We start from the raw sequence: 26,817 nt of genomic DNA, 5'->3' as shown, positions 1-26,817 counted from the left end.
TATGCATGGTCAACTATTTGGGGAAAGTATACATTTCTTCTACTGTCAGGCCTGATAAAACAAACACTTGCACGCAAACATAACTTTTAAGAAGTCAAGCAGCTCTGCTGACAGCACGGCTCTGCTGATGTGCAAAAACACAAGCCTGATCTCTTCATGCTTCTGCAGGATCAGAGCCTTACATCATGCAGTTGTCAATATCAAAGCAACCACATCTCCTGTGGGTAGGTAAAGCAGTGTGCAGGAACAAAATGAGAGTAAGAAGTTCCAGTGAGGACAGATTACTATTGTTATTCTATCACTGCTGTAAATGGTTGGTTCTGCTGACTGTTCACCTTTGCCAGCTTTCACCTCTGTACAGGGTTCATTAGGCACCGTAAGGCTGCTTCCTCTGTGCTGTTTTTACCACGTTTGACACTTATAATGTATCCTAAACAGTTTGTTGAATGAGAAAAGAGATGAGCTGAATTGAAAGCTTTACCCTCCCTTGTGTGAAGAAGGGACATCAAAAGCTCTAGATGTAAACACGCAGCTGACTCTTTTCATTCCGATCATACATGATAACATAACGTTGGAACTCCCTTCACCCTTCCATAGAAGCACAGGCAAGCTCGCAAATAGGTGTGCTCACAATACAGTGCGGTTTTTAAGTGTTTCTCTCTGTTTTCTCTTCTTCCCTCCCATTCCCATGGGCCCAGCAGCCTGGTGGGGCCACAGTCAAGCACCCGAGCCCCAGGACTCTCCAGCAAGGGGTCGAGCAGCAGCAGCTCCAGTGAGTCCGAGAGCAGCTCGGAGTCTGACTCAGAGAGCGAGAGCAGCTCCAGTGAGAGTGACGGCAGCAAGCCCTCGCATTACTCCAGCCCAGAGGTAAGGGCACCCACTCTTCATGATTCGGGGTGGCAATCTGCTATTATGCCCACTCAGACCTTTTTTCCAGCCCAGGAGCCTGGAAGGAGATGCACAAAAACAAAATGGATGTGAAAAGCACAGGGATCCTCCTCCTGGCACCCTGTGAAATGCAAGCAGTGGGGGATGCAGGGGCAGATTAAAGCAAATGAAACAAAAATGAAGAAGGAAATGACCGTGTGATATTTCCCTCAAACTGGAGCCCTTCACAAGGCTCACAGCTTGCTAGAGGTTTTGTGCATCTCTGCCTCCATAGCAATGGCTTTCTGACTGCGTAAGTCCTGGTGTGGGCTCTCAGCACTGCAAGGGAACTAAAGGCTTCTCCACACAGGGAAGCTATTATGAAATCATTTCGAGGGTGGATTTTTAAATCAAAATAGTTGTTTTTCACTCACGCACGTCCCTCACCTCACTCCCCATGTGAATTATTCTCCGCTGCTGCTGCCTTTGTGTGATTTATTTTAATCCACCTCCAGCATGGACGAAACTGAATTACTTGTGGTGCAAAACATTAAGCCCAAACTTGCCATCTGGAAAGTTAGCACTGAAAATTTCTACATGTAGACAAGCCCTGGCCAAAGTACAATTAAGCTGCCAGTGCTGTGCCACCTTCTGCTTTCACCTCTACACTGTTTTCAGAAGAAACTACTGGGCTGCTTTCTGTACTCTGTTCATCTACCACATGACATTTTAATGTGTTTTGGTCAATACACACCTTTAGTATAAAACCGTGAACTCCACAGCCATATCACATGCATTAATTTATGTAAAGATAATCAAAATCTAGTGACAAGATTGTAAATACACATAAAATACAGGAGTGTATTTTCCTGTTTCACATAAAGCATCCCCTCACTGGACTCCTCCCCTGACAGCTAAGCCTCACAGATTCTCTCACCCCGAAACATTATCCTGAATAACCAGCAAGCCTTTCCTCATGTTTTGCTCAGTATTTGGGGCCACGTTTCCTACCAGGGAAAATGTACCAATCACAGAAATGTCCTGTGTTTTTCTACATTCTATACATCGTTTTTCTCAGGTTTTGTTCCTTATTTACCACTTATCTTCCTCTCTTTCCTCCACAGAGCTTTCAGATTCATTTCAAGTTAATTTTCCTCTCAGTTTGTCCCTTTCCTAAGGCTCTCTCTTCAGTTTTCCCATTTTCTTCCTTCCAGTCTCTCTGCACTATCCCTTTTCTTATTTCCCATTCCAAGTCTGCTCATCTGACCCATCATGACCTGCTCTGTCCATTCCCTGCTGGGTTCAGTGTAGAGGTCTCACACTCTCCTCTCCCAGTGGGAATCTGAGAAGGTGGAAGAAAGGGAGTGAAGAGAAGAAAGACGAAGAACCATAGCAGGAGAGAAAGAAATATGAGATAAAAGGGGCAGAAGCATAGTACCCAGCTAAGATAAAAGAGCATCTAAGCAGATAGCTGTGCTGCTTGGTCCTGAGAGTGCCAGTTCCTCAGGGAATGTGGAAAGTGAATTCACTGAGGTAGGTCATGGGCTTTGTAAAGTCAAGCAAGGGATGGAGAGCCATGGAAATGTGAAGGAAGTCCTTCTCTTAAAGCATTTTATAGGTATCCTCTCAAGATATGTGGAACTACTTTTGTATAGAGTCTGAGTTATCAGTAATTACTGTCTCAAAACAGCTGCATGGCTCCAACAGACTGTTTGTCTCTTTGCACTGTATTTGAGTGGTTTGCATTCTAAGGCACACTGTACAAAAAACACTTGTATGAAGATGTAGAGGACTCAAAAATGTGATGGCTGCAGTGGTTTCTGTACAGGAGAAGACACGACATTCACCTGGATAGGATCACAGTGCACCAGGGCAGTAGGATATCTGTGCTTTTCCTGAGGCCCCATGTTTTCCCAAGACCATTGTATGACTGATGGCACCAATTCAAAACTTCTTTATGTGACATCTCTGAGTAGAAGCCCTGTCTGATTTGCATTAATGCTTTAACTTACAATTAGGAACCCAGTGAAGCCACCTTCCTAAAGTACGTGCCATGTTCTTACCCCATAAATTGAGAGATACAAGTCCTTGGGAGCTCTTTTAAGGGAGGTCCTGTCCATCTAAATTTAATTAGCAGTCTCTATTCCGTGGTCTTATGATTAATTTCATCTATTGGATAAGACAGAAGAAGCAAATACATCTTTGTCATTGCATACGCATAAAATAATGAATTCAAGAACAATGAACTTGAGTACTCCAGCACAGTGCCGGGCAGAAAATCCATATGTCTAGGTTGGAAGGAATTTCTGGAAATCCACAGGCCTTTATGAGCTCTCCCTTCTTTTCTGCAATCAAAAATATCATATGCGTATACTTATAAGATTTCTATTTCTAGGACAGGTTATCTTCTGTATTTTAGTTTATATAGAAATTCAGCTGCTGTTACATTTCTTCTGTATTTTTCCCACATCTCATGTTGAAATCTTTGAGTTGTTTTTCCGTGTCTAAATGCAGTTGCCTAGAGTGTAAAAGCAGCTCATTGTAAAGTATACATATAAAATAGATTAGATGAATTGCACCCTAAAAGTGTCTCTTTCTTTCCAGTGACTATTTAGAGCCTGTAGTGACTAGCTCAGCTGTCTACACTTTATGTCTGCAGTAAACTAAGAATAATGGCTGAGCTAGAACAGGAGACAACATTCAGACTGGTTTCGGTGATGTGGACAAATTAAGGTGCCTCAGACAGTAATGCAAGTAGTTACAGTTTTGTGAACTGCCAAACCTGAAATTATGAACAAGGGACTGAGACTTCTATCTCCTGATTCTTTGCAGAGGCCATGAATTCTTTGCATGACCCTAATTAATGTCATAAATGAAGGCTCTGGAAAACAGTAACTTCCTTCCAATTATTTCAGATGGTAGGAAAAAAAAATAAATAAAAAGTATAGATCTCAAGTCCACAGAAGAACCACATTTCAAAAGCTAAGAATTTTGTTTTCTTATTCTTTGTTCCAACTATCTTCCAGACCTTTAGTAAGACCAAGCCTGGTTAGACAGCTGAGGAAGTCCCAGTGTGCAGGAAGGCCTAGAGAAGGAATGGCAGCAAAGGAACAGAGAATACATTGCATAGGAGAGAGCATCAGTATATTCAAGAGTAACCAGGCCAGAAGAGAGAGGTGTGCTGTCCTGGGTGATGCCAACCCTACATAACAGTTGCAGCGTCCTTTATAGCCTTTGCTGTAGTGACCAGTTCATAACCATCACAGACTTTTTTTCTGTGCTTATTCCATCATCCCAGGTTATACTCTTTAATTCTCAAATCCACACATGACTGACCTGGTCAAGTTGAATTAATTGGCTATGCTTTTCCCCATCTTTCTTCCCCATCAGCACTGTCCATCCAGTCTTTCAAGTGCATGGACATCAGTACAAACGTATGGGCAGCCACTGCCTGTAGATGCCTGTTGTTCCCTAAGGTGTTGTACAACATTGGCTCTCCTCTCCTTAGCCCAAAAAGAGGAAAGTTGTGTGCACCTAACTAATTACCTAACCAGTGAGTGTGCCCCAGTCACCTCATCCTTTCTTTACTGATAGATTTCCTCAGTGAATCCAAAGAGTTGTAGCTTTAGGATTGGCTTTAGGGACAATGTTACATTTTCTGTATCAGTCTTGTTTTCTAAAATGTTCTTGCTTCCCACTTTAAGTATCACAATTTAATTTCCTGGGTGGTACATTCAGAAGAAAAGGGGATTTTTCCGCTAGTCCAACCATGGAAACTGTTTTTACTCTGGCTTGTAGGATTCAAGATCACCATTGCATCATTTTTTTTGGCACAAATTTCACCCTTTCCTCCAGAAAATACTTTGAGACAGAAGCAACCTCTCACTTTATGTGCACACCTCTGGGAATCTCCAGCTCTGCTTTGATGAAGTGACAGCAGCAGCACTAACAGAAGTGGCAGCAACATAATCATCATCACCAACATCAACATCTTCATCATCTATCTTAGCTACAATGAAAAGACCACACGTGTAAAAGGGATTGCCCAGGATGAAATATTTAATAGTAGGACAGCACAAGTGGGTTATCACAGGAATAAATTAATAAGCTGATTTACAATTGACTAAATATACTCCTTACCCACAATGGGTTAAACACATGCACATTACAGACAATCCAGTCTCTCAATGAAGGGAGTGTCATGCTTCAACTTTACAATAGTACTAGCTACACCTTAGTTCCCTCTTTTCAATAACAAGCATAGAGTTATCCCATTACACTTATACTGTTTAACAGCCCTTCACCCCAGAAAGCCTTTCTGGATAATGAGTTTTGACAAAAGTTTCTTCTGGATGTATGGCTCTGACTGCATTTGTAGCCTAGAAGACATCTGAGATAAATAGGCATACTGTGTGGGAGTCAGCCCACCCAAATTTGGACACTTGTACTGTAGATACCTACATCTGTTCATCACTCCAGCCTCTTCTTTAAAGACAGTGGAGAGGAACAAACATTTTTTAGGGCCCAGCTCATCTGACCTATTTCAGATGCCTATTTCAAGATGAAATATTTCACACCCTGCAAGAGTAGACCACTGACTGAAGAAGGAACTTGTTGACTAGCTCAGATATTGTTGTCTATATTGTACAGATATATCCAACCACGGTTATTAAATAAGTGGATCACATCCTTCTGTTTCTTACTAAAGCCCAACACATCTGAATTTGTGGTGCATTAGTCCCTGGAACCATCCTGCTCTGATAGAGTTTTCCTGATTTGGGTTTTCATGCCCAGATTTTTGGTACAAAAACAGTTCATGGCAAGTCAGCTTCACCCCTGACCATTGCTCCTACTGCTGTCAAGCATCTAGCTATTACCAGCTTTACCCCAGGTAAAAACTGCCCAGTGCTTGTCAAGGCCTTGAGAGCAGTACATTTCTCTTACGCAAGACCATTTTGCCACCAAATCCCTCAACACCTTTCCATCCTTACATACTGCTGAAGCTATCTCACTTCAAGCAAACCAACTTTTCTTCCACAGAAATGTGTGTGACCCATACAGGGAAGAGATGTGGACTGAAGAATTAGAGTTTCATTTCCTACCACAAATAATAACTGTTGGGCATGTAATGTGGACTGGTAAAACCTTGCAAGTGAATTGTCCCAATCCTTTTTTTCATTGGGTCTGTTCTTCCCTCTTGACTGTTCTCTTGCCAGTTATATTGTTTTTGAAAGTGATTTCAAAGTACAGTACTTTTCAAAGTAAAGTACTTTTCAGTTAGAGCAATCCACTGAATAAACTGCTTCCAAAAGTGAACTGGCATCACTCATGTACACTGACTAAACTCTATCAGGGTCCCCAGAATATCGAGGAGAAAAAAAAATAGATGAATTCTGATTTTTCAGAATTTATATTCTTTAAATTTACATCATCATAGAATCATGGAATCATAGAATTAACCAGGTTGGAAAAGACCTTGAAGATCATCAAGTCCAACCACAGCCTAACCATAGTACTGTAACTCTAACAACCCTCTGCTAAATCATATCCCTGAGCACCACATCCAAACGGCTCTTAAACACATCCAGGGACGGCGACTCAACCACCCCCCTGGGGAATTTATGCATTATGACATTATGGGCTTCATGCTTTTTACTTTTAGCAGATGCATCTTAAAATTTGTTTCAGCTTCCATGTGGACTTGAATTTTTATTTAAATAAACCATAGGTATACATCTAAGCCCATGGCTTCAAGAGCTGTGGCTTTAAGAAAAAACGAGTGTCCTGAAGCTCCTGAAAAAACTAGCAGAGTTGTCAATATTCTTGATACGTTATATTAGACTTCGTAGTTGGCTTACAAGTTGGTGGGAGTGCAACTATTCCACCTGAACAGCAGACTCACTGTTCCTCATCACTGCAGGAAAGTGCCGTATTGACAAGTTATGACACTACAGCAGTTAATCATTGTTTTCTGCTGGTTTACTGTTATCCCTTGAACTGCTTCTTTTGAGAACAACAAGTTACTCAAAGAGGATGGGATGTAACAGAAAACCTGGAAGATTTTTTTGAACTCTCAAGCTGCCCTCATTCTGGCCTATAATTATGGGCAGAGGCGTATTTTTTTACACGTGCTTTTGATGTATGTGCTTTTGTTAAATACATCTTCTGAACACTCCAAAGACCTCCATATATAATGGAACTTTCATTATATGTGTAATAAGTCCAGTATGTGCATAACGTATGGCACCAAATGCATCCATCCCTACCCTCAGCAGCAGTAAAAAAAAGTTTCTTTTACATAGAGTTAAGAGTCTTAAAAATACATCTTCATCCAAGAGAAATGCTTCCCACCCATTTACAAGACTTACAGCTCTGGAAAGAAATTCATCATGTAAGATATTAGGGAGTAAGATTAAGAAAAAATAAACTCAAGGCCATCCAGCAAGCTTCCTGTAGGTATTGGCTAGCTGGATAATGAGTAAATTAGACACTTCAGAGAGAGGAGTGTTTGTATCATATGAATCCCAATGTCTCGCTGTTCTGATATTTTAGGAGCTTTTGTTTCCTGTAGAGTGTATACAGCCTTCCATGGGTGACTCTGAAGGCACCCTTGGCTATGAAGGAAGCTTGTGCTGCATTCAAGCAACTCCTTTTAATAGAAGTGCCTTTAAGTTGAATACTCTTAAGGACTGGATATTCTCTCCTGAGCAAACTTTCTTCCAGAGCATCAATAGTTTTCATGAGCAAGTGTGTAGTTGACCAAATGTTGGTTCCAGTTTAGGAAATTAGGGTGTTTTTCACATTGGGCTAGAATGTGGCTTAGAATATGGTTGGCCATCCACTCCACCTTTTTTTTCCCCCTTTCCTATTCATCCTATTGCATTCAAATTACTGAGTGCAAGAAACACTAGAAAACACTTGCACATTGTTCAGTAATAGCATTTTCTGAGCTGTGGTTACATTTGAAATCATAATTATCCCACCACTTCACTGTCCAAACATCATTATATTTTAGATGCTCTCTTATAACTTGATCATGTTGTGACAGGAACAAAGAGGAGAACTAACAGCTACACAATACTTACCAAATGAGCACTTGACAGTACCACCACAGAGCAAATGTTTGCATGATCTCACAGGATTACAGCATCAATACCAGACAGACTACATGCATAGCCTGGTTAGCACTCCCTCCTCCCACTGTATGCCTCTTTGCATTGTTGTTATATACTTATGGTATTTAATGTGATGGTGCAGGACATAAAATATACAAACCTAGCTTTCCTGCTTGGTTAGCCTCGGTCATATCCCTGCTTTTCCTATCCATATCCTGCTTTTCCTATCCAAATGCTGCATATCCACTTTTCCTATCCCCATTATATTTTCCTCTGTTTGGAATCTCGGGAGTGTTTCCCAGTAAAGCTGAAGGCAGTATGAAACATCCCAAGAAATGTTGACTCATAGAACCCATCCTCCTTCCCAGCCTCCTCCAGAAACCAAGAACATCCCACCTCCTGGGGCATACCTCCCATTTCCAAGCCTTGCTGCTGAACCAAGGCTGCAAATGGGCAGTGTGGAGCATCCTCCTTGCCTGCTGACCTGGCAGCTTTACCTTTCCTACCCACAGCCAGAGTCATGGGGTGCCATGGAGTGCAATGGAGGCTGGGGTGGCCTCTTGCTAAGGGTAAAACCTGTGTTACAGGTGTTTGGTGGCACTGGTGTTTTGGTGCTCCTGAGGAGGCTCTGCAGGTGAGGGCGGCGGGACTTGTTACTAAGCGTATTGTCTTCTGCTTCCCTTTCAGCCCGAGCCACCCTCATCGAACAAGTGGCAGCTGGACAAGTGGCTGAACAAAGTTACCCCACACAAAGCACCCATCCTGACCCACCACGACGCCTCGGCCCTAGAAGCCCACCCCTACTACGGCCACGTGAAGGCGGAGCGGCAGGAGGACGAGAAGACCCCGGCCCCGGGCCCAGCTGAGCACCGCGCGGGGGAGAGCCGCACCGCTGCCGCCTCCACCGCCGCCACCGTCGGAGACGGGCCGCGGCCCAGGACCGCCAACAAAGCACCGGGCAGCAAGGGAGGACGGCAGAAATCACCCCCCGCCGCTGACGGCGGGCCGCCCAGGAGGGCAGCGGGGAAGAAGGCACCGCGGCGAGCCGAGAGGACCTCCGCCGGAGACGGCTCCCACTGCCGTGGGGCAGAGGAGCCCGCCGGGAGCCACGGCTTTCTGGAAGGCGCCGGCGGCGAGGCGCCCAGGGCCCGGCCCGGTGCGAGCGTCAGCGGCGCGGGCTGCAGAGCGGGGCACCGCCGGGAGCCCCGCTCGGCCGCGGCCGGTGAGAAGCGGCGGGCCCGGGGGCCGAGCAAAACGGCGCCCAAATCCAAGGAGTTCATAGAGACCGAGTCCTCGTCCTCGTCGTCCTCCTCCGAGTCGGGCTCCGAGTCGGAGCGGGAGGAGCGCCCGTTGCCCAAGGCGCAGGCGGCGGCCGGGGCCGAGCCGCATGCCAAGGACTTGGGGACGGGAGCCGCCAGCAAAGCCCACGGCGGCTGCAGTGCCTTTGGCTCCATTAATGCCAGGACTAATAGTGAAATAGCAAAGGAGCTGGAGGAACAGTTTTACACCCTGGTTCCTTTCGGTAGGAATGAGCTCCTGTCTCCTCTGAAAGACAGTGATGAGGTAAAGTCACTGTGGGTCAACATTGACTTGGCTCTTTTGTCCAGGATTCCAGAGCGTTTGCCTGAAGAGCCGCTGGCAATGAGCGCCGGAACAAACCAGGCGGCCAGCATCCCACAGGGTAGTAGTGCTGACCTCCCTGCAGAGAAGGGCTTACCGAAATCTAGAAGGAAACGCAAGGTGAGCTCTGGGGGAGTGGGGGTGGCAGCTCGGGGCAGGGAATTGGGGCACAACCCGTGTCACACACACCCGCGTTGCTGCTCAGCAGCATCCCCTCGCCAGGCCTCAGCTCTGCTCACCACAGAGCGACAGCAAAGTCTCCAGGGCAATGAAACGCCTGGCCCTTGGAGATGGTGTTGGCTGCTGGCACGTGGCTTTTTGTGCCTTGGTCAAAGCAAAATCGGGTAGGTTTCTCTCCTGAGGCTTCTTGCAAAACCAGAGAGAGCTCTTAGAGGCACTGCTTAGTTTGGCATAGGGAATGTAAGTGGCTGTCTCGACACAGCCTGCACAATATCACTGCATATTTGCAAAAAGGGAGCAACCTTTTTCCCCTCACACTGACAGCAAGGGTTGAGTCCCTCAGTCCCTGCAGGCAACCCAGCTCAGTGGGGACTTGCCTAGCTCTGCAGCTTGCCGTGCTCTTACCCCAGGGCTCCCACACCAAAGTAAGAACTGAGAGGATGCCCAGTGAGCTGCCTTGTCCCCAGGCAGCACCTCTGGGGGTACAGCCTTTTGGTCACATCCACTCTTCTGCAATACCTCCTCTGAACATTTGTGACCACCAGGTGTGCCAGCTTTCTCTTGATGGGGAGTCCCCTTTACCCAAAGGCTGCAGCTGTCTATTGAGGATGCTTTCCGCTCCGTTTGTGACAGTCTGACCCCAGAAGTCACTTTCAACTGGAATCACCATCTGCTCATTTTCTGCACAGTTTTACTGTGTAGTCATCTGTCACCATCTGAGCTACCCTACATGTGCAGACTGATCTGCACATTTCTTGGGACCATTGATCTAAAGTGGTCTTCCTTGTTTGTTTTTTTTTTCTATCTTCATTTTTTATTCTTGTTTGTGTGTATTTTTTTTAAGCACCTGAAAGTATTTTTTCAGTATCTACCACTGGTAGAGCTACTGCTAAGCTTTGAGATGCATCTATCTGCGTTTTCTTTAGGAAGTAGCATGGAAGTAATTGCACAATACAATACAAAGTGATGGAGACCGGGTCAAAGCAGGGCAGAAGCAAAAGATTTACATTCTGTGCTATAGGAAATTTCTTTGTCATACTGCCAGCCCATACACCCAGAAGGAAACGAGAATATGATAGAAGAGCAGAATAAATGCAGTCCTTCTAGAAAAGCTTAATTTGATTTTCTCTGGCACAAATTATGTTTTTGTCTTCTATCTTAAAGCATTGCTGTTGTTGGAAGTTTTATTGTAACAATAAATATAAGGCATTGCTGGAGTACCAAATTGCCCCTCAGCCTGGAATAGGACCCTCCCTGTGATAACTGCCATGCAAACACACCATACTTGATCTTAAGCCTTCCCAGAAGACTTAAAGAATAGGACTAATAAGAATAGATAATCAGGCATAACTGCAACATTAAAAAGAGGTCTTTATCATTGCCACCTCTGTCGTGATCTAAAGAAAATGGGGAAAGTAAAGATGGCAAAGGATGTAAGATACTCACTCAGGTGGAGAATGAGCTATGTTAACCTGTGGCAATAGCCACAATGGTAGCGAATACCAGAAAATGTTATTGCCATGCAGCAAAACACTAAATACAGAATAATCAGCAGGTCACAAGTAAAACTTGGTCATCACTGGAAGAAGTTAGAAGTGGTAAGGGATGTGGATGTTGTAAGAAGGTGGAAAAACAGATCCATTAGGAAGCAGTAAGGAATGCAAGACCAAGTCAGATAGTGGCAGCTCATATGAATGAGCTACATTCATATGAGTAGGCCAGGTGTGGCCAGGATGTAGCAGTGGCACACAATCGTTCGCTTTGCTTAATTGTTAACATGCTTGCTAATGTGGTTTTGCCCATGGTCTGGGCCAACTTCTTGCAGACACTTTGTGGCCCCAGCTAGGGACCACATCGCCTGAGGGCCCTTCCCAAAAGGCAGCCTGAATATGGCACACCCTGGTTTGAAGGAGGAGCAAGCTGAGCAACATGTATGTAAGCTGTTCCTTGCCAACTGGCTTCAGTCACTCATCAGCCAGTTGCTGATCTGTTGCATTTAGTAATTCAGGGAAGGTCATTACTGCCAAGGAAAGAGAGGGAGAAGGAGGAGGAATGAGGTTGAGCACTAGGCAAGAGAAAACACACAGGAGATGTACAAAGAGGGCAATATAAAGAAAAAAATATCTGAAGGTGCAGGTGGGAATGTGGTTGAAATGATTCAAGTTTTATATTCTATACCTTTGTCTACACACTGCCTCTTTAAATGTTAGTTTTTCAAGACGTGAACCAATCTTCCTTCATCCTTGATAGATACCTACCTTTAATCATACCTGATGCTTAAAGAAAGCATCAGGATGTCAGAAAACCAGCATCTGATTTGTCAAAGTACTTTCAGACGTTCAGCAAACACAAAACCTACAAGACTGTCATTTTTCTCTTTACTCAGTGTGAGAATGAGGAAGAGTACAGAGACACCAAGAAGACTCATTTAGAGCGAGAGAGTTCTTCACGATTAGCTGCCTCTGCCCACAGCATCACAACAGCAAATCACTGCAATATGAATGAAAATAGGTAAGCATTTTCCTTCTTATTTACCACCAAGTCATACAACTAGTTGCAGTTTAATGTCCTGTGTTATTTTTGCCTGTAATACGAGTTATTTTTTAATTATAACATTTTATGTTGAAAAATTGCCCAGTGCATTCTGCTTTCTTCTGGTTTAATGAACATCTTAGCAGCTCCTGACACATTTATATACTCACATTTTCATCGTATTGTGCAGAGTTGTTAGTTCGAGTGTGAGGCTCATGGAATGAGTAAGGATAGCTAGAGTAGTGCAGTTGTCTGAGATACATTCTCGGACATTACCTTATAGGTGCTGGCTCACTTGGGCAGCCATCTTCTCTTTCCTTACAGTGTTATGAGTTTCAGACTCTTGACTGTATGCCTGAGTTTAAATCAGTCAACAGTATTTAGATTGAAACTGCCTGAAATACTCAGTTCCAGAATACATATGAGATCTGATGTTTCCAAGATTACAAGCAGTCCATTCTGTGTAATTAGTAGGTATTTTAGGACAAGGAACTTAGGCTTTAAAACTATCCTGTTTTGAAAGGATGCAGAGCATGAAAGCGATGGTGAATATTTAGCTGTATGCTGGCATGGTTTGTGCATGCGGACCTCTATCAATTTCACATCAGTCATCCTGAATTCCTCTGGAGGAAGTCTGGTCAAACTTAGACATCTTGTTAGAGTTCAGCTGCGTGATTTTGAGTGCACACTGGTCGTCAGTATTTCAAAAAATAATCATTTTCCTTCTGTCAGCATCAGGATATATATTAGGGCGAGACTGCTAAAATTAAAGAATATTTCTGTTTATTGCAATAAGTATTTCTATCGTTCACATTGCTGATGAGTCTGAACAATTCTTGTCATTAGCACTGGCAAGGAATCATGATGAAAACAAGCTCATACACTGCTTATTCAAAAGTATGCATTCAATTTCTTTATCTTAGAATAAGCCACATTTCATAAAGCTAAAAAAGGTCATGGGACAGTTTATTTTACTGTGTGTAAATGTACACAGCCCCGTTCCTATTACCACCCTCTGTGTCACAGGGTTAACTCCAAGCTTCCAGGAAGCAGGGCAGTAATTTGCATTTTGTTTAACATTGTGTTCAGTACTTCTGATAGTAACTGTGCATTAAAGAAATAAATACAAAAAAAAAGAAAGTCTTTAATATTTGCTTCTTAATTCTTCCCTCGTCTGTGCTGCTTCCCAGAAGTTTGTGTGGTTTATGCTACTGTAGGTCATGCACAGACAGTTATGTCAGCACAGCTGATAGCTAGTAGCAAAGAGAGGAGCAAAAACACCTTCAGATGTGAGAGCTTGATGTTGTAGAGCCTAATGTAGAATTGTAGAATGATTAAGGTTGGAAAAGACCTCTCAGATCATGTAGTCCAACCACCAGACCACCCCTCCCATGCCCACTAACCACATCCCTCAGTGCCACATCCACATGGTTCTTAAACACCTCCCTGAGCAGCCAGTTCCAGGGCCTCATCACTCCTCTGAGAATAGTTTTTTTCATAATCTCCAACCTGAACTTCCTCTGGCACAACTTACAGCCATTAGCATCATACAACAACCTTTCTTCCTATGTACAGTCTGAACAAGGCCTTTTTTGATACAAAAAGCCACCACAGCAGGCAGAATAACCCTAAATATCTTACATCTACATCAGGTCCACTATCTGTGAAGTCCCAGCAGACTAGAATGTGCTGCATGTTGTTTTGCACAGGTTCTCAGGATAACAAGGTTGGGATGCTATAGTTTGACTGCTCACAGTACATGTAGGTGGGCCTTAAGTAAAGTGTGAGGGTCCATGCAAAAGGCCTGCCACACAAATAGAAATAGCAGCTAGTCCTCAAGCTCAGGGCCAAGCTTTTGAGGCTTGGGTACACTTCCAAAGAGCCATGGCTTCTCCTCGATGCTGTAGTCCTACACTTTGACAGTGATGTATAAACGTGGCTAGCCAAGGCATGGTTTTATGTTTGAAAAAGGGAAAAGAAATAACAGCGTCAGCCTGCACATTCAAAATAGTCCTAAAGCTCTTATTTTTCTTGGAGGAAAAAGAACAACTCAGCTGTCCATTTTACACACCCCGACTCCTTCATTCATAAACAGCACTTGGTCCTTAAAGCAAAACAGTTTGTGTTGTATTTTAAAAGTACTACACTGCGGGAAACGGGAAGGGTTCTGAATTGATGATTCATGGCTTCTCTCACAGCTGGTTTTTAAAGGCGTGCCAGATAAATGGACAAATGTATGATAAGAGCACGTTTAATTAGCTCTGTTCTCTGAAATGATGTGCAGAAATAAAGTATATTTTGTACCGTTTTCCGTTTTGCGATTCCATTAAGTGTACACTGTCTGATACAGTAACCATAAAGAAGTGAGAATTGTCCATAAAAAGTAATAGGCTGAATAAAGGGGAATGTGACAAGGGAAGGTATTGTGTTAAAATTGTCTGTCTGACCTTAATCACAGTTCTTGTCTTAAATGCAGACCATCTCCTTAAGAATGCTTGTTTTGTGCATGTGGCTTTAAAATTCCCAGATAGGTATTTTCTTTAAATTAGTGCATCTAGAACTTATTTTGGAGATATTTTTATAGCTCGTTAGACTTCTCATCCAAAGCTTCTCTAATATAAATGAAAATTGAAAATGTTGTATGGCTTTCTTCTTTACGGTATAGATCAGCTCGCATTTCTCTGTGGCTACCGTTTGCATATGTTTCCTTTTGTCTGCAGTACCAGCCTATCTTTCTTTGTCTTTAAAATCGGTGTTAGATCAGAATAAACAGTGCTACCAAGGGCTGCCCATTGAGCACAAAGACAACCCAGTCATCTTTAAACACATTTCCTCTTTTAGTTCACGTATGGCTTTATTGCCATGGCTTATAAATTGTCACCTCTAATAGTGAAATAGGGCTCCATAACCTAAACTTATACTTCAGAGTCTAATCTTCATCTCCGGCTATCCCTTAAGAGATGGTGAGCAAGTGGCCATTTATCTCTATATTTTTTTCGAGCACTCTGATACAGACTTGGTATTAACTCCAGAATTACAATTTGCCTTGAAGGAAAAGAGGATAAACATGATACAAATTTGTAAATGAACTCTTGGTCCCAATACTGTAAGCTTGTTACCAGATACCAATAGACTTTATACTGCCAGCAGGTTTTAAATTCAAAGTTTTGGTAATATATAAAACATTTACCTTTCTCAAACCCAGCTTTGTGACACTCCATTACTGTAATTTCCATTTCCAGTTTGGCACTACCAATAAATAAAAATGAGAAAGTGCTTCGGTCACCCGTCTCTCCCCTCTCTGATGCATCAAAACACAAATACTCCAGCGATGATTTAACTTCCTCCAGCAGACCTAATGGCAGCAGTCTATTACCTTCCATCTCCTCCAGCAAAAAGCATAAGGGTGAAATCCAGTCACAGCCACATCTCGGAGACTTCAATGTAAGTTGTACTGCTGTTAACAATATAAAACCCCATCTTGATATTTTTCATTTTGTATTGAATCTATGATAACTTTGCAGAATCTTATGCTGAAAAGTCGTAATAATGAATGCGGTTCTGTAAGTTTGGTTTTTATATTTTGGGGTTTAGCAAGGCACAGAAGAACAGCAAGAAGGTTGGCTGTAAATTGAACAAATAACAAAGGCTACATAAGCAAAAGGTAAAAGCTGGTGGTCCAGAATTAATGGATTTAGGCCTGTGGAGTATTTCTTGGGCATAATGCAAGGCCCCCATATCCAGAAATGTGGTGCACTGTATAAGACCTCTGCTCAGCCACCGCCTACCTATGAGTGTACCTGGATTTATGTAACTCTCCGTGGCTTCCAACCAGTTTTCTAATACATTAGTGCTTGCTGTTGACACCACTGAGCACCTTAGCATGAGTCTTGCAACTCAGCTCCATCACAGCCCAGGCATTTAGATATTTATGCTGTCAGAGAATCTTAATGACACTAAAAGTTTCCAGAGTACCCCTCCTTTAGTGTTACTTAATACTTCTGTAATAAATAAGGACTTATTACTAAACTGGGGGCTAGCCACTGTCTTCAGAGTACAGAGAGAGGGGAAGTGGATGTTCCCCTTCAGTTATCCATGAGCTCTGTGATTAGAACACTGGACTAAAGAGTCTGTTAGCGCTTCTGGTTGAGGGGATTCATATTTCTCTCACCTCTCCAAATAGTATCCTGCCATCCAGTCTGCAGGACACTGTGGTTAGAAGACTAAGGGCAGAATGTTGCCTCTTGTAGCTTTGTGTAAAATACCTAGAAGAAGTAACTTGGATACTCATATTGTTATCCACTGCTGGAGTCAGTTGCTGAGGCACTGCTCCTAGAAAGGCACATGCTCCTTTCTTTGCTACAGAAGATTTTATCCAGTGTGTATTTGTTTTTGAATGGTACGTTCTTTGATACATAAGAGGTTTCAAAAGCCAAAGTATTTGTGCCTAAGCAGCTTTCAGGAAACGAGAATACTTGAGTTGTACCAGTGGTCTCTTCCAGCTGCTTTTGCTGTAGGGATAATTGACCGGTGAGGATAGCTAGCCCATAAAGACCTATGTATATACTTAATTGTATTTATTTATTTTTTTTTTAAAGAGTGAAGAGGGGAGTAGTAAACATAATTTTAGACATATTCAAAAGATAAGTTGTCATTAGTTACGCCCTTCAAGTTAAAAGACATTTTAATGCATAGCAGTGGTAGATTTATCTTTTCGTGGATTAGATGTAACATTTTAGACTTTTTAACTTCTAAAACATAAGTGTAGAGGTTTATAACCCATTCAAAATCATAATGATATGAGTCTTCACAGGATATCCTGAAAACAATGTCAATTTCTTCACAGGCAAATGTGCTGGTAATCAAAAGTAGAAGGTGATTGCTTTATGATCCACACCCTCAGCAAATGATTTTCACTGAGATTTTCTGCATAGCCCAGCAATGCACCATTTGGTCAACATTTTAAAAACCTTTGCAATAAAATTCTTATGTATCTGATTACTCATCTGAAAACTTTAGCCGTCTGAACTGATCTGGATGTGCCGTACGGAATATGAGAGCTCATGAACTATAAATGTTAAACATAGCTTTGTTTTGTCTCTTCCCTTCATGGGGTGTCTAGGTGGTGTGCCCAAGTGGTCTCTTGAATCTCTGTCAGGGATCCTAAGTGAGGAAGTAGTCTTCATCCATTTTAACTTTCTATGTATTTCCCTATTAAATTTCCATCCTTTACCTGAAGGAGAAGTGGTAATGTTTTCTGACAGTGGCTATAAGCCGAGGGCAAACTGGGGTTTGCCTTGCTTTCCTGGGGCAAGGCACAATGCTGGTTTGGAAGTTAAAGACTGGAGATTTAACTTGATCTTCTGAATGACCAAACTGATCCATTATTCCATAATTTCACTCACTTTGTTGCAGAGTGTTTTGATGATGACTGATAGTTCAGCTCCATTTTGTCTGTGTGTCACATCAAAACTCAGTGCTCTGAGCAGTATCTATGAATTGGTGGCTGCCAGTCACAGTTACACATCTTGCCTGCTGAAATAGGAAAACTAACTGGCAGTTTACACAATGCAAAGACTATCTGAGGTTTAATCGTTGCTTTTTTGAAGTTAAAAGCTCAATGTCTTCCATGCTGTTTGTTGTCTAGAAAGCAGTTCACACCAATTCAGAAAATGTTCTTCTCTGCAATAAGCCCCAGACCCAAACAGAGCCTTGGTCACCTCTGTCCAGCGCACCCAGGGACTGCAGAAGGACAAAGCTTATCTTTGATGACATGTAAGTACAGATAACTTTAAAATAAAGTAAGTAATGCAGCTTTTTGCATTAAGGAAATTACAGTTTGTTTATGTGGAGCTGATATATGGCCATTGTTATTATAGTAATACTGTACATTGAACAATGAATGAGACATAGTTTATGAAGTATTTCATTTATCATCATAAATTAAGCCTCCGATCATCAGGAAGCAGTAAGGACTTGCTGTTCCCTAAGGGATGGGGGGCCAGGAGCAGAAGGACAGAAGATGGCTGGCAGAGTGGGGGCTATGCCTGCAGGGAATCCAGACACAGAAACACGAAACAAGGTGATGAGGCAGGTCCAAGGTCAAGCCAGGAAGTCAGATCAGGATCAGGTCTGGTGAGGATAAACAGGGTCAGACAGAGTCCACTGGCTGCCAGGTGTGCATAGTGATGAGGTGGATCTGAGGTCAAACCAGAAGGAAAGCCTCAGAGCTGTGCCATGGCCTGGCACAAGCACCTCTGTGACAGGGCTGAAGACACAGGCACACCTACAGCAAGCTTGGGTAGGGAGTGAAGATTCAGACCTGAGCTTAAATGGATTTATTTGGCCAATGAGCTGAATAGAAACACCCACGTGGGACATGTCAGGGCCATAAAGGGGAGGCCCTATTAGTGCTTCAGCATTAATTCTGCACATCTCTGACTACAGACATATACATATTCATATCAAGGCAGGGCAAGAGGGACTCCCTTTTTGTGTGTTCTTTGGAACAAGGAGAGAGGACAGATGGGAGCCTTGTATCCACAGACCTTGACAGCTGCTTCACTTGTTGCTACTGCTGCTCAGAAAAAGATGTCACAAAGGAAGAGAAAGAAGCAAGCAGCAGTGGCTCGCATGAATATCTGGAGGGATACCTGCCCTTTCTGAAAATAATTTGAGCTTTGAGCTTGTAATTGCCTTCACTTCCATTTTGGTAGATTAAAACTGCTGGTTCATTTCCCACAATTGTGTAGGATATGGTATCACTTAGTTGAGGGTAAAACTGAAGGTTGGAACCTTAATATCAAGAAAACCCACTTTTCTTTATTACTATTATTTTATTTTTTATAAATAATATTCTGGAATTAAAATACTGACTTTTCTGTCCAGTGCAGAAGAAATTCTGTTCAAGCTATGTCTCAGACTGCCTGCAGCATATACAGCTTCATAAGCTGTGCAACCTTGACACACCTTTTGTACTCCCAGAATTACACCAGTAACATCACTTGCACTTATTTACCTAGGGAAACCCTAAGAAAACAGCCCTGTTTTCTACCAGAATGGAGATTTTGATAAATATTACTACTAATAATTGTAGTAATTGTCATGTTGGTTTACATGAACCGAGTCTTAGAGACAACTAGAGGGGTGGCAGTATCTCATCAGGAGAATCCAGGTTTCCTGCTATAACATATAAGTAATTCCCACAGACTTTAAAATGATGTAACTGTATTGTTGTCTGTCAAGAAGAGAAGGCTGGTGAGATTAATTTCTGTGTACATTCCTGGAAGTCATGAAGAGATGTAAATTCAATAAACCTAATCATTCTTACTGCTCCTTTTGGAGAAAACTCTCCCCTGTGTATATATCCTCATTTTTGTTCCTCCTTCATTTCCCTCCATGCTATTTTTCAAAATTTTCAAGACATTTATTCAGTGATTTCCATTGAGGAAATTTGAGGCTGCTTAGAAGCACTACGTAAGTCTTCACATCTCTTGAAATACTTGAATCATCTGTGATTTACTTGCGACTGTTCCATTTTTCTGCACCTTAAACATGTACATACATGGCAAAAATGTATCAGTATACCTTATAAAAGTCAAAATGTAGGATGTGCTCATCTGTTTGGATTAGAAAAAATACAGTCAGAAACACCTACAATAGAACTATTGTATCTGTCTTCATCTGATTCTCCATCAAGATGCTGACAAAAAAAAACTGGGGGACCATTTTGTGTATTTTCCCTCTACAATTTTGTAGTAAGAAACCTGCTTTTTCTCACCATCTCTGTCATCTAAGAGGCTTTTATCACTTGCTTTCTCCATTAGTGATACGTGTGATTTCTCTGGCAGGAATCTTCAGTACAACTGTTTCACCTTTTCAGGGAAAGATACAATAAAACTGTTGGTGTATAGTGCCTTATGTGTAGAATGTCCCCAAGCAATTTGCAGCCCACTAAAAAAATAAAATAAAATCTAAAACGCCAAATAAGATAAAACACAGAAGTTAAATATGTCTTAATTTGCCCTTAAAAAACACATATGTCTAAATGCCTGTTGTGCTTAGTGGAGGGAGACTTTTCTGTACTACAGCTGTCATCCACAAGCTGTATCTAGGAAACACCACCAAATACCAGCTATTCTAGATCTTGATCCTGAATTTACCATGTAAAGAAGTCACTGAAATGCAGCAGATTGGACTGACTGCAAATGTAAGATGTCAACAGATTTGACTCATGTTAAAAGGATCGAATTAAACATGGCAGCCAATGTCTTTCAAATCCTTATAGTACCACAGCAGAGGATTTGAAGAAATGCAGTACTGTGTATCTAAAGTCACGTAGTAATCCTAATGGCAGCATTTTGTTCAAAATGATGCCTATGAAGTATTTCATCTCATAATCCATGAAGTTTGGAATTACTGTAATCTAGCAATGGCTTTAAAGTCTTCATTTTAATCAGACTCTGTAGTTTGAAGACTAAATCTCTTTTATTCGATTTGAAACAATAATTTTTTTGACCAATCAGCATCTCTGCTTTAGTCTCAATTTATTTTCTCCAGATCATTGACAACAGCTGTCACTAGCAATAAATTGGAACACAAGTAGGTCAATAAAAAGTATATCTTGCTTGGCAGAGTGCTGTACACACATGCATCAAAATATAAAAGTAAATATAGCTAAGAGTCTTCAAAAGGCAGGCAAAATACTGCTTTTCTTGATCTGCCATTGTTTACTGCCTGCTCTGAATGTGCTTCGAGGTATCCAGCGTGGCACACGTATAAACAGCATCCACGTTGCTCCCAGTATTAATTCTTAACAAGATTTCCTGGATTTTTGGTCATTTCTGACTCTATGAAGAGAACATTTTAAAAGCTACATCGTAATGCTTCAAGCCAAATTCAGTCCTGCTGTAATTTCACTGAATGATAGAATTCCCAATAACTGCATTTAGAAATGAAGTCTGTTGTCCTTGAAGTGATAAGCACAGACATGCTGTGGGTGCCCGAGGGCACAGTCTCACACCACCTCCAAACACTGCATGTGTGGTACAAAAAGAGCAGAGCACACTCTGCTTCCCAGTTCTCCTTATGGCTACATCAGAACTTGTTCCTTGGGCTTATTTCTTTTCTTACTTGCGCTGTGGCTTACCCTTTCAAACTTTGTGTGTGGTTTGCTTGTTTTTTCTCTTCTCTGTATCTTCTCTTTTTATTTTTCTGGCCTTTTGGGATCAAAGTAATACACCTTCCACTTTTTTTTTTTTTTTCCCAAAAATTTTTATTATTATTATATTTTGTTGAATTTTCTTTCCATGGATTCAGGTGGTACGTACACCCAGCAGCTTGATATTGTCCCAGCTTTAGGAACGTGTCCTACAGTGAGACACTATTCCCATCTATAGATAAACCATACATCCAGGAAATATTCTAGCTGTAAAGGTGTCATGCATAAAGCTCATAAAAAGCTGAAGTGATAACTTCTTACTTCTTACCGCATCTTACCGCATCTCTTAGTTTTGGCTTGGACCCCAAGTCTCTTCAGTCTTTTTCCATGTTCTTTCTCAGTGTGGAAAGGAAATTGTGCTCTTGGGTTGTTACATAACCAGTGGAAGCCAGCTTGCTTCACCTTGATCAAAATTCCTCAAAGAATAAGTACAAAAAAGACAGGGATCTCTTGGAAAGAGTCCAGCGGAGGGCCACAAAGATGGTGAAGGGCCTGGAGCATCTCCCCTATGAGGAAAGACTTAGGGAACTGGGTCCTTTTAGCCTTGAGAAAAGAAGGCTGAGAGGGGACTTGATCCAGGTTTATAAATACCTGAAGTGTGGGAGCCATAGTGGCGAGGCTGGTCTCTTTTCAGTAGTGCGTGGGGACAGGACTAGGGGCAATGGGCTGAAACTTCAGCATAGGAAGTTCCACACGAATGTGCGCAAGAACTTCTTTACGGTGAGGGTGACGGAGCACTGGAACAGGCTGCCCAGGGGGGTTGTGGAGTCTCCTTCTCTGGAGATATTCAAGACCCGCCTGGACGCCTACCTGTGCGACCTGGTGTAGGGAGCCTGCTTTGGCAGGGGGTTGGACTCAATGATCTCTAGAGGTCCCTTCCAACCCTACAATTCTGTGATTCTGTGATTCTGTGAATGCTGGTCTTCTGAAGTATTTGGAAAGACTTCCAGAGTGCTGAGCACACCCCCAGGAACACGTTTAAGGAAAAGACTCTTCTCATCCGCCACCTAAACAATTAGCTGTCAGATAAACCAATGTCTGCTATACCAAGTTTGTCACAAATTCATATGCTTACTTTGAAACGTTCTCAATTTCTTGTCTTTGGGCAATTTCAAGACTTCATCTGACCATTCCATTTTATCCCTCCTTTTAACTTGTGGCACTGTATTTTCTTATGCTGCCAATGAGAAAATAACATTGAGTTCCTACATTGCATACACTGCTTCTGTGATTAAATAATTGCATTTCCTGTTCTCTGTACAACCACCTTCCCCATTTTTAAGAGCCTGTTTTGATGGGAAGTGAATGTTTAAACAACTCCAGCAGGAGATTCTCATGGGATAAAGGATTTATAGCCATTATTCCCTAGTCCCAAAGAAAATCCAGAACTGCAGACTTCATTTGAGTTTACAGGCTACATCCATGCCCTTCCACTCCCTGTGGGCAAGTAGTCCAGCACTGTGTTTTTATGACTGAACTGTCTTCACTCCTCTAAACAAAGAACACTCACTGCCTCCTGAGAACAGCCCTTGGCATGTGCTGTCCTCCAGCTGTGCCCAGGCATTGTTTGGGAGAAAGCTCAAAACTATGCCAAGGAGAGTATTAGCCATCAAACAGCATGGATGATCCAGTGATAGAGCTGGTATCCTTGTTCTGCTTATTTCGCTAGCGCAGATGGAGCCAAGGTTTCACACGTACTGTCACTCATCAATTTCACCCACACCTCACTCATCAGCGCTGGAATCATCAGAGTTGGCTGCCAGGTACTTCCTCTCACAGAAGTATCTTTCTGCCTTTGGTTTGCAGTTGCCTCTTGGGAATTCAGGGCGTATTGCCTGGCTTATTAAAACAATGTAAGCCTGGGTAGCTGTGGTCCTACCCTCTCTCCCACAGTTTGACTCTTAAGTGTTTCCCTCAGCTTCTACTGACATTAGTTTCATAATATTTATCTGACATACAAGAAAAGAGGCACAGCTGTAGTTTAACTGCAAGGATGTAAAGATTTCTTCCTCTGTTTTTAACATGGGAGCTCAAGTGCCTGTTGTTAATACCTTTTTCCTTCCTCCCTCTTTACATACACACTCTGCCCTTGCACATTTTAGTCTAGGTATTGATTTCACATGAGTATTTTTAAGTCATGAATCCGGGTCATGTCTGGGAATTTGTAGCGGATTTTGACTCTCTTCATCTCTGGTATTTCACTAAACTGACATTATTAGTTTGGGGAATTTTGCATTTTTGCAGAAATAAGAACCTCTACTTATTGCGTGTTTCTTCATTTAAATTAGAAGCCATTCTTTAATATTAGCTGCTATTTTTTTTTGCAACAGAAATTCGCTCTCTAGATATCTGAACTATTCATCTGTTCATCTAATCTGAGCTATTGACGTCGTTATACTAAACCCATCAAGATAGCAGTTGTGTAGCTGTGTGATTGAGTAAATTTTTCCTTACATTTGGCCTGACTCCAATCAGATCCTTTGTTCCTGTCTTTCTGAAATGCCTATAGCACAAGCATTTAAATGGGTAGCCAATACCTTTCCTGCCCTCTCTGAAATTATGCTCCTGTGTTGAACTTTCCAAACATGCTGATTCTGCCATAGTGAGCAAGAGACTTCCATAACCAAATACCTGTCTCAAACAGTACCATAGGCTGTCCTCCACGCCATGTGCCATCCCAGGAACAGCAGTTAAGCATGATTTATTTTGAGTTGTGGGATGGCCACAATGCATTAGGGTGGGATGCTATTTTGTACATTAATACCTGCTTCCCAGCTTTAGCCCCATTGTTTACCCCCAGGATGACTATCCTTATCTATGACACAATGTATCAGAAGTGATCCTGGTATATTTCCCAGTGTGTCCCTGTCTGAAACAACAAATAGACAGGCCTGTATACGCTGACATTTTACTTCACCTTGTTATCTTGTCCTTACAGGATCACCTTCTCTTCTTGTATTTAGGGGTTGTGGATTACTGGCACAAATTCAAAACTGGGCATGGGCTGACCCTGGCTATGACCATTTCTTCTGGTTTGCCTCTAGCTCTGATCAAATTCTAATGTGGTTCATTCTGCTCTTCTCCTCCCTTCCAGCACTCCTACCTTTTAGGGTCTGGATTACTTAAGTGGTAAAACTGCTCCTATATTTAGAATTATGATTTAAGCTGCTTTTATTATGTGCAATTGTTGCACACTAAGGAAGCCCTAGTTTGGTTTTTTATAACACTTCAGCAACATTATCTCTGAAGAGTATTAAAATATGCACTTGGCTACATTTATGATGTTTAATTGAACTTTTATTAGTTTTTTTTTAATGTATCCTCATAAAGCACTATACCACAGTAAGAAATAATGTTCAAGTGGAGGATTATGTAAATGAAGCAGAAAATGCTGTAGTTTAGTATTTAGTTCATATAAGATACAAAAATTAGATGAAAAATGTGCTTTTGAATGCAGTTATAATTAAAATTGTATATTGGAGTCTAAGCTGTACTGTACTCTGTAAATACCAGCAGTTGCACTGAGTTTTGAGGAGATTATGTTGCAGAAGATGCTGATAAATTACTGCACGAAGTAAAGCTTCTATTGATGCACTTTGATTCTCTTCCCTTTTTTTTTACTGCATGAGTTTACATTTTTGCAATTATCTGCTAAACTGGAGTAAATTAAATTCAGAGAAGGTATCGGAAGACAAAGGTGGTAGAGATGCACTGTAATGGCATACAGCTAAATAGGATGTGGGGGGAGAGACATACACACTCAAGCATTTTACCTGGGTAAACACACTCTTAGGAACTCAACAGCCCGGAAATTCTAAAAGGCTGCTTCTGCAAGGGGAGTAATTACCATGCCCACAGCCATCTCACCTCACGCTGGGATCCTGTGCAACATAACAAGTGATGGAAATGCTGTATTTCCTGCTGGTTTTCGACAAGCTCCCAGAGAAAGTGGTGGCTGTGCCAGTGAGAGGAATTCTGGACAGTAGCAGATTGTTTGATAAATCTCATCCTTGCTTCAGCCACAGACATGCTACTGAGGCTGCCCTTGTCAAAGTCATAAATGGTTTGAATACCACTGTTGAAAAGGAAGCCTGGCCTTGTTTGTACTATCAGATCTAGCCATGGGGGTTTATTCTGTAAAAGGCTGGATTCTGTTGCAGTGCCTAGGTGACTGGCTAGTGTTGACTGAGAATGCATTGAACCGGTTCCAGCGGTACTTGATTGCTTTCCCCAATCAACAGAGTAGGGTAAATTCTCCTCGAGAGCAGCCAGTTTCACATAATGACACTTGATCCTGGGGAGAATTCACCAGCAGCCTGACTTAGTTGGCACTGATGCTTGACTCTCTTTCTCTTGCCTTTCAGAGAGATATATGAGAGGCATTAGAGCAGTGTATTAGAACTCTTTTTTGGCTTTGTTGAAGAGGACCATATTTCTACAAGTACCAACAATCAGATATTCAGAAACAAAAGAGTTCCTTGTGCAGTCGAGATTATTAATAGAGATAAAACACTTGTTTGTACCTGTTAATTTGAAGTCAAACTTCTTTTTATATATTTTTACCTAAGAAAAAAAAAAAAAAAAGAGAGAGGCCTGGATCCTGTCTGTCAATCTGGAGTGACAGTGCTGACACCACTTGATACAGACAGTTGTAAATGACATAGGAGAATCTGACTCAATTGTCTGAAAACTAGAAGTCAGGGAATATCTTTCCGCGAGGTTTACATTCACAATCAGTAACATTTTTAGCCTAACAAAGAGACTCCAGTGTTTCTTATACCACTTACATCCTATCCAGTTCCACCAGTAGCCTGGTACCAATTTAACTCTGTAGAAAGGCTTTTCAGGTTTTAGCAAGGCTGCAATCCGCAGAAGGATTGCAAACTTTAACCTAAGACCTGAAAAGGAGTTCAGCTATAGAACTTTCTGTATCTCCGGTGTGAGGAAACAGATTTTCTTCTCTTCAAGATACCTCTCAACAAGAATATACAGTACCTGAAATTACGATGCAGTGAGATTACCTGCAAATTCTCCAATCTAAAGTTTTCACCAGTTTCATCAAAGGGGCCAAGTGACAGATGAAATTTGGATGAACCATGAAGTTAGTAAGAAATACATGTTCTCAGTCACTGTAACTTGCAGGTCTGTAAGATCAGACTGTGATTAATAGAATATTTTATGAACCTTGTAGATGTGACATACACAGTAGGCAATTCTGAGTAATTAATTTATACTTCAGCTTTCTCATGTGTCTTCATATGTCCATGAGCTGAGGTAGCCTAC

General features: G+C 42.0%; 1 protein-coding gene across 4 annotated transcripts in view; it reads left to right on the top strand.

Moving 5' to 3' along the window:
• The window catches only part of AFF3 (ALF transcription elongation factor 3), a 330,573-nt gene that overhangs the window by 278,766 nt on the left and 24,990 nt on the right, over positions 1-26,817 (top strand). For 2 of the 4 annotated variants that reach the window (XM_072336759.1, XM_072336749.1), the window contains exons 11-15: positions 702-867; positions 8,670-9,722; positions 12,169-12,293; positions 15,557-15,758; positions 17,962-18,089. In XM_072336759.1, coding sequence (XP_072192860.1) covers positions 702-867; positions 8,670-9,722; positions 12,169-12,293; positions 15,557-15,758; positions 17,962-18,089 — 1,674 coding nt within the window. Of the gene's footprint in view, positions 1-698; positions 868-8,669; positions 9,723-12,168; positions 12,294-15,556; positions 15,759-17,961; positions 18,090-26,817 lie in introns of all 4 variants that reach the window. The other 2 variants (XM_072336732.1, XM_072336740.1) reach the window with 1 other exon arrangement.

The sequence above is a fragment of the Excalfactoria chinensis genome, chromosome 1 (assembly GCF_039878825.1).
Source record: "Excalfactoria chinensis isolate bCotChi1 chromosome 1, bCotChi1.hap2, whole genome shotgun sequence".
Classification (NCBI taxonomy): domain Eukaryota; kingdom Metazoa; phylum Chordata; class Aves; order Galliformes; family Phasianidae; genus Excalfactoria; species Excalfactoria chinensis.
This window is presented reverse-complemented; position numbering and strand designations above follow the sequence as displayed.